Below are 14,905 nucleotides of genomic sequence, written 5' to 3' on the forward strand. Positions count from 1 at the left end.
CTAGCCTATGGACAGGGGCGTGGAATCCCTGACTATGGCTATCCAGGTTTTACCTCAGAGTTTTCCTTCTATTAGGTGAATTACCAACCAAGGCTAACGAACTCCAACTACCCAACTAAATGGCCGTTGGTATAAATTGCTCATCCACCCTTTGACAGGTCATGTTTTTCATCCTGCAGGGTGTCTAGTCACCCTCCTCACTGCCCAAGACCAGTGGGGGTGCCGGTTTAGTCACCAACGATCCGACCATGAAATACGTAGTACTGGATTACATGGTACCAGTAGCAGAACAGTCTAACCTAACACGAACGATAGCAACAACAAAGGTATTTTTTGAGAGATGAAATTATTTCTACGACTGGCCACAAGAAAAAGAGACACCAAGGATACTAAAAGTTTTTGATGAACTGACCTGCTCCTTCTTGAAGGCAAGAGGATACTAATGTGGCAAACTACAGTATGTCGAGTTAAGAGATGGAGAGAATGAATTCTTTAGACATTAAAAGCAGCTTCTTTCACACAAGTCAGAAGTCAAGTGCAACAAAACTTTATCCATTTATTGCTGTAGTGACCGTTGTAATAGCCGTTGTGAGAAACGGGAGGGAAAGTGAAGGATGGAATCATCATATGGTCATTTATGATGAGAAGGAAGAGAGTTCGTGAAAGGTTGGAGAAAGGACAAAACACTCAGGAACACTACCACTTGTAGTTTTAGAAGACCAGTGGCTGTATTCAGCACCTGCTATAAGAACAGTTGGAGAGTATACTTGAGATATGGACACAGTAAGAGAAGATAGACATTGTAGGAGGGCAGTTTGGAAATAATGCTATTTTTTACTCTGTCCAAGACATCGGAACAAAGATAACCAGAAATCGGAAAGGAATGTTAGACGATTATCAGGGCATCATACCTAACGGAACGCAGATGGGTGGGAAATGGATACTTTAATAAGTAATTAAATTAATATAAGATCATGTGTGTATGTATTTATATCAGTCCATTGTATCTTTTCCTGTTTGCTAAAAAAAAAAAAAAAAAAAAAAATGTAACTATTCGACAGTTTCCAGATACACGTGTAAAACTGAAGGGCTGTCCACGCATGAGCCATAACACCCCGATGGCACAGTACCATTTATCCAGGCACTCAGACATCTATATTACCTACCTCCATATTCTTGTGTATTTTTTTCACCACAGGGTCAGTGTGTTTGGAGAAATATTCCAGGGTGGCACCATTGTATGCCCAGGGTTCGGTGCCCCAGCTCCAACCGTCCTCTTCCACCAGGTCACTGAGGCTGTCAAGGGTACGGGATTTGCTCTGGACGCTGAGGTGTGATATAAGGGATGATTCATACCCGGTGTACAGGACCAGACACACCACCAGCCAGAGCCCCACCAGCATCTGTACATAATCACCGTATATGGAATTACAATCAGCTGAAGCCATTCAACATAACCTTTTGGAGGTTTAAGGACCTGATGCATAATTACAGTATTCCAGATATAACAACGATTTTTCATCATCTTTCAGAGTTGGTCACTCTTAAAAAGCTCTACCATGAACTAGCAAGCACCCTTTTCTAAGGATAGCTAACATGCAATATGCAGGCATAAGAACACAAAAAGATACACTGTAACATTACCCGTAGTACAGTACTGCCTACTCTCTCGTGGAAGAGTTTCTGAAAACTGACCACTTTCCAACAGTTTCTCATATCAAAATATATAAATAAATAAGAGAAACAAGGAGCAATAAGAGTGTGTAATATCCACGTGCCCACCAGTTGGTGTAAAGACTGAACATTTGACTTTGGCCTCTGGCCTGACCTTGACCTTCAACAGGTGTTCAAAAGCGAATCCTCATCCTTCTCCTACTCTGAACCTTTCCATAATGTTGGGTCGAAATCAAATAGAAACTGTTTAAGTCGACCATGCCATATGACCTTAGTCTTTGACTTTTCTCCCATAACCTTGACATTTATTTGACTGATTCCAAATTCTAAGTCCTCAGTTCTTGCCTTACCCTGAACCCTTCCACAAAACTTGGTTCAAATCAGACAAAACTGATCTAGCATTCTTTAAAATATGGGCCAACCAGTTGGTTGACTCTCGACTTTTCCACCAAGATCGGTCAAAAACAATTTTAGTTATATTGTTCACACATAGACACCGGGGCGAAATTTGACCCTGCCCTGTAACTTTGACCTTTGACTGATAACTCTCATAACTGGTTCATTTTATTCTTGCCATGTCTTCAGCTTTTCCAGGTAGTTTGGTCTAAATCGAATAAAAACTGTTTAAGTTGGCCTTGCCCTTTGACGCTGACCTTTACCTGTTGTTCTAAAAAACAATAGGTTTACTCCTTGACTGACCCTCAGCCCTTCCACCAAGTTTTCAAAAATCGGATCAAAACTGTCCGAGCTATTTTGTTAACCATCACTCACACGGGACGGACTATGGCTTTGCCTTATAACCTAGACCTTTGACAAATTGTTTTTGAAAACTGACTCACTCCCTTCTTGCATCAACCTGAACCACTTCATCCAGTTCGATGCAAATCGACAAAAACTGCTGAAGAAGACCCTGAAAATTCAACGTTTGACTTCCCTGACCTGTTGTTGTTACAAACAAAATGACTGTTTCCTCACTAGCTAATGTTAGCCCTTCTTGCACGTGTGGTTGAAATAGGATGGAAACTTTTTTTAGGTTGGTCTCACACACACACACACACACACACACACACACACACACACACACACACACACACACACACACACACACACACACACACAAGTCGACAAAAAACGTGAGACCCACTCTCACACGGTAAGACTGCAGATCGGTCACCTGCCGTCATGGGGGTTTATTGCTATGAAAGCGCGCTCGTTTGAATGTGTGTGTGTGTGTGTGTGTGTGTGTGTGTGTGTGTGTGTGTGTGTGTGTGTGTGTGTGTGTGTGTGTGTGTGCGCGCGCGCGCGCTCTTGGCACGCCCCTCTCCTTAAAGCATGGGAAGTTCTTTTAATATTCTCATATTTCAGATATATTTTGATCCAATCTCGATTAAGTAATGAAGCATGTTCTAACCTAAATATCGTTAAGATGTAATTTTTATACTGATCCGAGACATATTCATATATATTCACCGAAATACAGTATAGGTATTGTATAATACACTCGTACTATTGCTGTTGGGCAAATCACTGTTGCCTGTGATATTACTGGGATCTGTTCGAAATCATATATCTACAGTTAGTAAGTGAAGAAACATTTGGTCTGGCGAGGAAGTTTAAGTAAAGAATATAGACGTAAATGTGCAAAGTATGTGGAAAGTACGTTGGTTCAGGAAGGACCGCGGCTAGTGATATAAAGGCTAGACATTTAACAGAGGTCTGAGTGTGAAGGCCGCAAGAGGATTAGTCGTGAAGATGTGTTAGTGCACTTTGCAATGGCATGCAAGCAAAATACCAGGAGTACCAGCAATGGTAATGAAATTATTGGTTATAAGGTATGTAGAAAGGATATGATGTGTGTCACGGTGTGTGGATAGGATAAGAAATACTGTGATTCGCAAAAAGATGTGAAGTAAAGAAATCTGTTGTTTGGATGGTATGGTCATATGGAGAGATGGGTGTAGAGAATCTGGCGACAAGTGACAAGAGTACGGTATATATTATGAGGGAGCTTGAAGAAGGACTGGGACGTTTTAGTCCAACAGGAAGGTGGAAGAATATGGCAAACGACTGTTTGAGATAGTGAGGTATGGAAGATGATGATGATGGGGGAACTGTCTGGGGACTGAGCTGGCTGGACGAATTATTAACAGAGGAGTACATGACAAAGTTTTGCCACGCCGATTTTGTAACTTGATGGTCGACTGACTGACTCTATCTAGCAGGTGTATATGAAAGGTATGCATAAAGAGAAAGGTCAATATTTACTTAATGGTAACCACTTTTTTTATGGTTTTCTTCCATCTTACTAGCTTGTCATTGTCGTGTTTTGGATTTACTGATGCTACAGGATGTCGGAACCGCGTTTTTAGACATTTAACTAACTTCATCTGTCCCTGCATAAAATACATACTGAAGGGAATAAGATATGTTTGGTGAGGGATGGGCGCCGTTTGTTGTTACTATGGCAAAGTAATGCCATCTAAATACGCTATTATCGATTTTAGTTTTGTTAGCTGGGGACAGTTTGATATCTAAAAACACGTTTCCGACTTCCTTCAACATCAAATCAACCCACATCAGAAAAAAGCAAGGGATGAAAAGGAGAACCACCGAAATGAAGAAGGTAAAGTAAATATTAACAATGAAAACTACAAAAAACAGAAGTGCAATGCATGAGGCTTCAGAAAGCTTGAATGATGTGTGAAAGTTTGTGCGGCAGATTTCACTGTACAGTACGTGCTGTTGATAGTTTTAGCAGTTGCTGATGACGACGAGGAGGAGGAGAGGTGGAGGAAGCGAAAAGTATGATAATTATAATGATGATGAAAGAGGGGGAGGACGAGGAGCAACATACGATGATCATAATGATTAAGAGGTGCAACATACGATAATGATAATGATGAAAATAATGATGGCATTGCCGATAATTTACTTGACCCTGGTAGTCCAGCAGCCAAATCAAGACTTTATGGGATGCCTTCACATGTTGTCTACAGTTTTAGTCTTGATGTCATTTGAAAGCTAAGAATGTGTAGATTAAGAATCTGCCGGGTCCCGTCTTGTCACCCTTGAGCATTTCGAGTAATTTAAGATGGCGTCCAAGCTGGCCGCCATCACGAAATGTGCTGAAGTGATGCTTGAATGTACTGCAATGGTACAGTTTCCATTATGTCCATAAATAACTTGACAGTGAAAATATTTTATTTATAGAAATGCGTTTCTGATCAGTCATCTAAATCAAGTTAGCAAATGATATGACGAAATGTTGCTAACATATGGTATTTTTTTCAGGCATCTTGTATATTGACTGGTAATGACTGGTGGTGGCAGTATTGAATAATGCTTTCATGGTCATAGTATTTTCTGCAAACGAAAAGGAAGAAGTACAAGCATTATATGAATGTGATTGTCCAATAACATAATGTTTGATTACTCCATTAATTATCAACTAATTGAATTTAACTTTCAGGTAGAAAAATTGTGCAGTTCATGGCGGTGGATTTGGTGGAAGAGTTGTATGTAGTATGTGGTGCAGGGTGAATACATAATATGGTAGGGATGAAAAATGACTGACCGCTTGTGTTATTTCGCATTTAAATAGAACTGGTATGATAAACAGGACCGACTGATTGAATGTGGTTCCAGTAGGATCTGCAATAGTATTAGGTGCAGTAAAATTTACAATGATGGGAAAGCAGATCACCTTGAAGAAGATATGGTCACAGACGAGAACTTCAAAATACTGTGCCACAAGTCATGTGTTTCCTCATACTGTATACCTCAAGTACACACATACAAAATCACCGAAAGAAAAATGAAAAGCAAGTGTTTAGTGAACCAGGTCCATCAAAATGAGCAAGACTCGGTGGATAAGCACTTTTCATCCCGTGAGCATTGCATTATTGCGGTGAAGATTGTTCGTTAATTAAAGATCCTAAAACAACCTCAAGATGGAGATCAGCTTTTATGTGCCGTGAAATTATTGGGACAAGATCAAAAAAAGTCGTTCAAAGATTCCATCCTCAACATCTGTACAGAAAGAAATGATGAGTGGGCTGCTGATGTTAAACTTTGCCTGGAGGGGGCTGCCAGTGACCCCCATGCATCTGTGACGCCATGTCAGAGGCTCGTTTGACTCTGGTCATCAAAGCTTGGCAAGAGAAGTACAAAGATTTAATCTTAACTCTCTCCCACCTACGAATGAGTCCTTTGCAGAGAATGTCAAGTGTGCCCACTACCAAAGCACACATTTGGAAGTCAGGGAAGATCCACATCCCCCAAGTTCAGACGTTGAAAGTTTTGGATGGATAAAGGATAATGCAAACAAGTCCCTAAATCCTGTAAAAGTGCCCTCAAATGTCCCTCTGGCACCAGACAGTGTATTAAAATTAATACAGTGCAGCTGCAAAAGTGAAGATGCACCATGCCAGACACTCAGCTGTGGCTGCAGAGCAGCCAATTTGTCATGTACAATTTTTTGCAGTTGCAGGGGACATGAATGTTTTAACACACATGCTCACTAATCAGGCTGACCTAAGTGCATTAATGTCACTCTTTGCTTGACTCAGTAAAACTGTATACATAAGCCGTACATTTCTTAACATGTGCAAATTGGTTGCTTCTATGTTTCCGGTAGCTGCGCTTTGGTTTAAGAGAATTATCTCTCTTGTGTAATTAATTTTCAAGATTTTGAACACTTAAATCACTTCTTCGAATAATTCTAGCTAGGTTAACATATCATTTAGTATACTTTCTCACAACATGAATTTTCATCATCATGAAACTATGTGATTTCATTTCACAAGAGAATTTCTTTCATTATCTAGGCCTAATTAAGGCATGTGATTTAGGTTTGATACAGTTTTATGGATTTAATTTAGTCATATAATGGCCGACTTTCACTGTTGTTTTGGTCGTAATTTTGATATTTCCATGGAGTTTCGATATTTGTAAAGTGTTAATTAATGCTCATTTTAAGCAATATATAAGCTTAATATGCATTTTGTGGTGCATACCAGTAAATTTTTACTGTTTTGAAATGTTAGAAACATGATTTGGCTTAATTCTTCATCAGAGTTTAGATTTGGTATGATCGATTTTTTTTCTTTTAAATAGTCATTTCTTGGATCATTTATTGCCCCTATCATAATTCTCTGCATTATCATGCAACATTTGGTTGCAAATGCTTCTCACAAGATTTTGTCACACGATTACCACAAAATATGGAAACTTACACTATTCAGTCGTGTATTACATTGTGAATGCCACTTATTTATAATGCGACGGCCACCTTGGACGCCATCTTAAATTACTCAGAATGCTCAAGGGTGACAAGAGGGCACCCAGCAGATTCTTAATCTACACATTCTTAGCTTTCAAAAGACACCAAGATCATAGCTATGGACAACAACTGAAGGTTCTTCCCAGTAACTGCTGGACTATTGAGGTTGGCTGAAAGGTTTCATGGATGGTACACAAGGAGAAATCATGATGATGATGATGATGATGATGATGATATACCTATCTAGAGAGGTGATAGAAGGGTCACATAGTTGCTGCTCAAGGACAAAAGATGATGGTTATGATAATAATCATGATATTAATAGTCTCCACCTACTACATAGGTGGAGACTATCGTTTTGGCTGATATAATTACCTCGTCTGGACGGAGTCCGGCGAGGTATTGTTTTTGATCGAGTTTGTGTTTGTTTCTTTGTTTGTTAGCAACATTACGGAAAAACGGCGGAATGAAGTTACATGAAACTTTCAGGATATATGGGCACTGGTCCCAAAAGAAAGTAATTAAATTTTTGAGGTAATCCAATGACCCTGAGAGGTCAAATTTAAAGTCACGGATTTTCAGAGGGCTCCAACTTGAAACCGGTTGAAGACAGAGATATATACAATTATGAACATACAGGAACTCGTAATATGGGCTTTCATTTGGCACCAAGACCATTGACCTTGAGAGACCGTGAAAGGTCAAACTCAAGGTCACGAATATTCAGGGAGCTATAACTCAAAACTCGTTGAAGATAGAGTTATTTACTATTGTCAAGATATAGGAAGTCTCACATGGGCTTTCGTTTGGCGCCATGACCTTTGACCTTGAGTGACCTTGAAATATCAAACGCAAGATCACAGATTATCAGGGAGTGTAATTTGAAAACATTTGTGACATTACCTCAGACTTTAAACGTGTACTGACACTAAATGGCAGTCCTGATTCAGTATTTAACAGCAATAAAATAACTGCTGTCTGACAAGGTTTGTTGTGCCTGGCACCACTTATTAATCTTCCAGCCTCAGAGTCTCACTACGATTCCAGGAGAACCAGAGATTCCGCAAGGAATCTGAAGGGCCAGGTTATGTGTCCTGGCATGGACCACTGCTGATAAAAAAATAATAATAATAATAAAATAAATCCTTTACATGCGGTGAAAGAGCATGTCAGTCATATCAGCATTATGATTGAACGAAGAAGGGTCGTGTCTGCCGGAGATTTCAATGCAGCCTTTGATACGAATCACTCTCTCTCCCTGCAACAGCCTCTTTCCCGTAGAAGACAATGTTGAAGAACTTGGACCAGTTCCCACTAAATTACTACAGAATGTATCCTACCATGACCTAAGAACACTACTGAGGTGTCCTGTTCATGTCTTAGTGACCGTTAATCAAGGACCTCCATCCGCCACAGTAGGTGGAGACTAGTGACTGTCCGCAGAACAGTTACAGAGTTCTAATTATTATTATTTATTACTACTACTACTACTACTACTACTACTACTACTACTGCTATTATTATTATTATTATTATTATTATTATTATGAATGGAAAAGTACGGAAAATGAAAGTGGATGGAGTAGTTGGTAAGTGGGGTGTGCATACAAAAGTGGATGAGAATGGCAATGCTCTAGTGGACATTTGTGCAGGGAGGGGGGTGGTGATACCCAATATCCACTTTAGGCACAATAGGATCTACAGGTAAACGTGGCGATTGATAAGAAGGGTGGGTGGTGAAATGAATGAACAGAAGGCAATGACTGATTTCGTGTGTCTGGATGACAGAATCAGAAGGTATGTAATAGATGCAAGAGCATACAGAGATTGGGGAAGTGGACTTTCTGACCACCGCTAGGTGGTGGTGAAAGTCAGCCTTCAAGTGCAATGAAGGCATAGAGGGGGGGAAGGACAGGAGGAAGTAGTCCATACAAGGAGGTAAGAAAGGTTGCAAGAAGATGGAAAAAAGGCTGAATATAAGAGAGAGAAATGGAGGAGCAATTAGATAAATATGATTTGGAACAGATGGGGGAGGTGGAAGGTGTGCGTGTGTGCATGATTTTCACGGAAGAAATCTGTGCAGCATGGGAAGTGGTGTGTGAAGAGGGTGCAACGAACCACATGGTGGAATTATCAAACTTGTAATTAATTATATCGTAATGGTAGCCAAGCTGTAGTTGACAGTGAGTTGATTTGTAGGAGATAATCTTAGTTGTACTTATCCTCAATGACAGGAGAAAGATAATAATTAGTACTGGGGTTTGTTTGTAGTTTATTTCTTCAAAGGTGATATCTCATAATTTATACTAAGTATGTCTCACAAAAGCGTATTGAGGTGAATGCATTTTATGCTTGCTAACTTCGTGAGCCTGCCCTTTTCCCCACCGTGCTTCTTTCTAGAGTCTAGACCCCCTTCTCGCTCTCTCTCCTGGCTACTTCTGCTTCCTAACTCCTTCTCTCTCGTATAAGAGAGATTGTGTCACGTGTAATGCACGGTTGAGAAGAATTTTCTCGATTTGTGGAACTTTCCTATCAGGTGTCATGAGGTGCTGTCTGGCATTCCTTCTGAGAGAATGTGTGAAAGTAACTTCATCTAGCCATAGCTATGACTTTGACTTAACCACTAGATTACGTATGTATGCTACCAGCTATTGTGTATTGTATTATGATATTTTAGAGTCCTGACATCGCTTGGTCATGACCTGCTGGCGAACCTACGACAGCATGTAGCAATTATTTACATTATAATCTATTAATACGTGGTATTCATTATAATATTGTAGAGACATAATACTCATGACAATATTGTAGAGCCATAATAATACTGTAGAAATATAATACATTGTAGTAATATATTGTATGTATAATAGAGTAAATCTATCTATCTATCTATCTATAGCCCGACGCCCTAATCTACAGTAACTACATGGTAGTAAAACTGAATACAGAATATTGTATAACATATTTTAGTAACATATTGGCACAAATGTGTATGTATAACAGACATACTCATACACGAGTATTTATGCAATGTTAATACTGCTTGGTCATTACATTGTATGAATATATATGTTACTACCTGTTATGTAGTAAAAACAACATAGAATACTGTATAACATATTGTAGTGATATAGTAGCCCATATGTGTATGTATAAGACATACGCATATACTTATGCAATGGTAAAATTGCTAGGTCATTACATTACATGTGGTGTTATGCCTATAGTAATGCCTAATATTACACTTAACTTGTATGATGATTCTGGTAACACAGCTTTGTAGGAACATTGTAGTTACATTTTATGAATGCAATTGTTACTTAATTGCATTATTTAATTGAAGTAATATTGTAATTGTTACATTATTGTATTTTAAACCGAAGTAATATTGTAATTGTTACCTAATTGCAGTAATATTAGCTTTTGTAGTTACATTACTGTAGCAACTGTAACATAATTGCAGTAATACTAACGTTTGTAGGTACATAATTGTAGCAACATAATTGCAGTAATATTGTAGTTAATTGTAGGAACTGCAGTAATATCGTAGGTATTGTAGTAATTGCAGTAATATTGTAGTAACTGCAGTAATATTGAAGGTAACTGTAGTAATATTGTACAATTACACTGTATGTTACATTGTAAGTTGTGACATAATTGTGTGCACATGCATATAATTACACAATAGTAACACAATAGCAATGTACTGTACAGCAATCAATTGTATTATGAATCAGTCATCTATAACACTTGCTGTAGTAATATTACACAGTATGTACTGTAAGTCCCCTCATCGTTTCATACCGAAAAAAAAAAATCTATTAATTAGCTAATCCAGTCATGCTGCGGTCGATATCAGTGATGATGCACATTACATCTGGCTCTTGGAGAACAATAACTTTGTTCGTTGGTTCACTTATAGAAAGAGTTTATGCTGTATTGTGGCATTTGTAGCAACAGTTGCACGTATTTTTGTTTGTTTGTTATGCGATCTTAATTTATTTTTGTATGTACTGGTTTCCTATGGTTTATTTTCATCGTTTGTGTTCGGTTTTTCAGTGGTGTCCGAGACTGCATAATAGTGAATGAAGAGGTGAGGCAAGCGATGGCACAAAAGAAGAAAGCATATAGTGAGTGGGTGAGAACCAGAGTGTCATAAGAGAGAGTTATATGTTAAGACGAAGAAAGAGGTGAAAAGAGTGCGGTATTGAGAGAGTAAGAAGAGAGTGGATGAATTTGCAAGCAATTTGAGGGTAAAGTGGAGGGAATGTAAGAAAATGTTCTATAAAGAAGTAAAGAGAGTTAGACGGGGTGATAAAAAAGTTAGTAGGGAAGTGAAAGATAATAATTGTAGATTGACAGTGGAGAAAGGAGAAAAAGTGAGCAGATGGAGCGAGCACTTTAAGGAATTGCTAAACATAGACAATGAAAGTAATGCGAGTATAAATGGCTGTGGAAGGGCTGGGAAAACAAGGGTGGTGAGAAGGGAGCAAGAGATCAGTAGGATGAAAGTAGTGGAAGCAATGAAGAAAGTCAAAATTGGGAAAGTCCCAGGAATTGATGCAGTGTGTGGTGCAATGCTGAAGCATGGGGAAGAGTTAGTAGTAGAATGGATATGGAAGGTGTGCAGATTGGCCTGGGAGGAAGCTAGAGTCCTTGAGGCTTGGAAGTCAGGTTTAATTGAGGCGCTGAGTTCATTACCGGGCTAAGCGCCAAAATGGCCGCCAAGCACCTACACACACCAAGTAGCTAAACCATCCCTCTATACGTTGGAAGTAAAAAAGTGCTTAGAAACAACTTACTAACGGGTCAAAATCCTGGTTAAGTAGACGTGTGTTGCGCCGTCGCACCACGCAGCAAAAAAAAACAGTCTGGTTCCGCACTAGTGCTCAAGGCGGGCAACTAGGTCCAGAATTCTGCCAGCTGTATGGTCGCTTTTCGTATGAGTTCAGCCTTTCCTATGTTCATTATGTCGACTCCCTGTGGTGTTGAAGCGAATGTGAGAGCATTACCAGGCTATATCCCAGCCCCTTTCCTTATCCCCCTTGAAGCTGGCTAATCAGATAGTCGGGTTGCACTGCAACTGTCCAATAAGCTGACACCTGACACTATTCCCACCAGCGGCTGTAGTACATAGTAACTTGCTGCTTTCTCATTGTTATTATAATATTTTTTAACCATTATTACTATTATTATTATTGTCATTGTGTTTTGTGAAGTTACTGGTACTCGTGGCAGTTTTTTTTTTTTTTTTAATTCAGGTTACGGGTTCATTTTTTTATCATTCAGGTTACAGGGGTTTTCTGATAATGTCCTCATACATTGAATGCTGTCTTACTTTTATATTATTATCAGAAATATAATAATTTATTATGTTTTTATTTATGTTTGTGATGTGGTTCGTCTTTATTGGTGGTAAAAGCTCCGACAAAAACACGCATAAAGTTTCCGACCTTTGAACTGCTATTGTTGTGAAAATAATAATACTTATGTCATAGAACTTTGATTTTATTCCACAGTATGACACTCCTGGAACATTATGCTAATATATTACTGACATCTTATAATGTATTTCTGTAGTTATTAGAAGGATAAAAATATTTTCTTGGCCGATCGGTCCAGCAGTGGGGGGCAAAATTTTACTTCTTCACATGATATCATCATGATTAATGACAGATAGTGCAAAACAGAGGTTATTGCAATAAAGAAAATACCATAAGCTACATTTTAAAAAATCACAAATCAAAATAACACAAGAAATTACCGAGATATCAAAGTTTTAAAGTGTTAGGACTCCATATTATAATTACAAATCATAATAGATAGATAGATAAATAGACAGATAGAGAGACAGATAGAAGCAGGAAGTCGGATGATGAGAAGGTACTGTGTCTGCAAGAATCGAGCAGTGCTAAACATGCTTACACACTCTTAACTCAAGGAATGCTTTATAGGCACACGACAGCGCCTAGTGACCATACACACACATACACACATACTCACACACAGGCTTCTAGAACTTTCCATCCACAGGGAACACACGTGATACGTCTCCTGTTTCACCAGAATTTAGGAAAGAGAGCTCAGAAGGAAGCTAGCCATAGAACAGACAGGTCGCAGGGAGAAGGGCTTAGCAACTTGAGAGAGAGAGAGAGAGAGAGAGAGCGAGACAGGGAGACAGGGACTCTGCTCAACTCACTCGTGAGTGAAAGACTTGTTAATATTTCCAAGACAAATAAAAATAGTCCCATACTATTCTTTACCTCTCCTGTCATTGCACGACAAATAGGAAAGAAGATTATCTACTTACAAAGCTACTCAAGTATAACAACCGCTCGTCCACAAGTCTAATATATATATAACTCCACTACAAGTAACTACAAAGTCTTTTATGACAAAAGTCGCTTAGCCCGGTAATGAACTCAGCGCCTCAGTTATTCCCCTGTACAAAGGTAAAGGGGAAAAGAAGTGTGCAGGAATCATAGGGGTATTTATTTGTCTCCTGAGTGTAATAGGCAAAGTATATAGTAGCATATGTAATGAGAGAGATAGGAAAATAACAGGAATTAGCTGGAGAAGAACAGGGAGGTTTTAGGAAGGGAAGAGGTAGTGTAATCTTTTTTTTTTCTTTTTCTTTTTTTGTGTCCGGCTCTGGGCATAGGCTTCACATCCTGCTCCCAAGGCCCAGTAGTCCTCCTACATTCCATACACCTCTACTGTACATGTCATCACTTCGGTGCTAACACCCACCATCCATACTGAATACATGCTAGGGCTGTCTCATACAGGACTGGTGTATTGGTATCAGATATTCATCCTTAGGTCTTTTGTGGAATAGTTTCTAGAGAAAGGAAAGAAGTTGCAGGCGGCCTTCATGGACTTGGAGAAGGCATATGACAGAGTGGATAGACAAGGTATATGAAAAATATTAAGAATATGTGGAGTAAATGGGAAGCTGTTGAATGCCGTGAAGACTGTATATGAGGGCGCTAAGGCTGCAGTGCGTGTGGATAGTGAACTGAGTGAATTTTTCTATCTGAATGTTGGATTGAATTCTGAGTGTTGGGTTGAAACTGGGATGTGTCATGTCTCCTTGGTTGTTCAATCTGTATATGGATGAGGTTATAAAAGAGATATAAGGTAAAGCAGTGGATGCTGGAGCAGCCATAATGAAAGAGGGTAGCGTTTGGAAACTTCCTGTACTGTTATTGGCAGATGAGACTGTATTAAGTGAAGACGAAGGGGAACTGCAAAACTTGGTCAGTGAGTTAGGGGAGTGTGTGAGAAACAGAATCTAGAAGTGAACGTAGGGAAGAGTAAAATTATGGTATTCTAGAGAAATGAAGTCACTGAATATACAGTGTGGTTGGATGATGAGGAAATGGAAAATGTGAGTGCCTTTAAGTACTTGGGTAGTGTGATGAGTAAGGATGGAAGTTTGGAGGATGAAGTGCTTGAAAGGGTACAACAAGGGAGAAAGGTTGCTGGTTCTTTGAAAGCAGAGATAAGTTGCTGCATGATAGTATTGCGATGCCAACTCTAATGTATGGAAGTGAAGCTTGGACATTGTTGGAAGGACACAAGTGAAGAGTGAGAGCAGTGGAAATGAGTTACTTAAGAGGAACATGTGGAGTTACATGGAAAGTGATTGACAAATGAGGAAGTGAAGGAGCATTGTGATGTGAATGTGACAGAAAACGTTAAGAGAAATACATTTAGGTAATTTGGCCATGTGGAGAGGATGGAGAACGAGAGACAAACTAGGAGAGTGTATGTGAGTGAGGTGGAGGGGGGGAGGGAGGGGGAGACCGAGGATGAGATGGAGAGATAGAATGGTGAGGGTATATTGTGAGAGGGGGTTGTGACCTAGAGGGAGGGTAGTGAAATGGCGGGGGACAGGACATGGAGGCAATTTGTTTGTGGCTACTCCTTACGGGATTAAGGCGTCTG

At 39.4% G+C, this 14,905-nt stretch overlaps 1 protein-coding gene across 1 annotated transcript in view; it reads right to left on the minus strand.

Annotated features, from left to right (window-relative positions):
• Positions 1–14,905, minus strand: part of LOC145407760 (putative glutamate receptor) — a 55,082-nt gene that overhangs the window by 21,695 nt on the left and 18,482 nt on the right. The window contains exon 4 of the mRNA XM_080278634.1: positions 1,167–1,403. Coding sequence (XP_080134760.1) covers positions 1,167–1,403 — 237 coding nt within the window. The remainder of the gene's footprint in view (positions 1–1,166; positions 1,404–14,905) is intronic.

This window comes from Coenobita brevimanus, chromosome 8, assembly GCF_032717465.1.
Source record: "Coenobita brevimanus isolate Jiangsu-jjx chromosome 8, ASM3271746v2, whole genome shotgun sequence".
NCBI classification, from domain to species: Eukaryota; Metazoa; Arthropoda; class Malacostraca; order Decapoda; family Coenobitidae; genus Coenobita; species Coenobita brevimanus.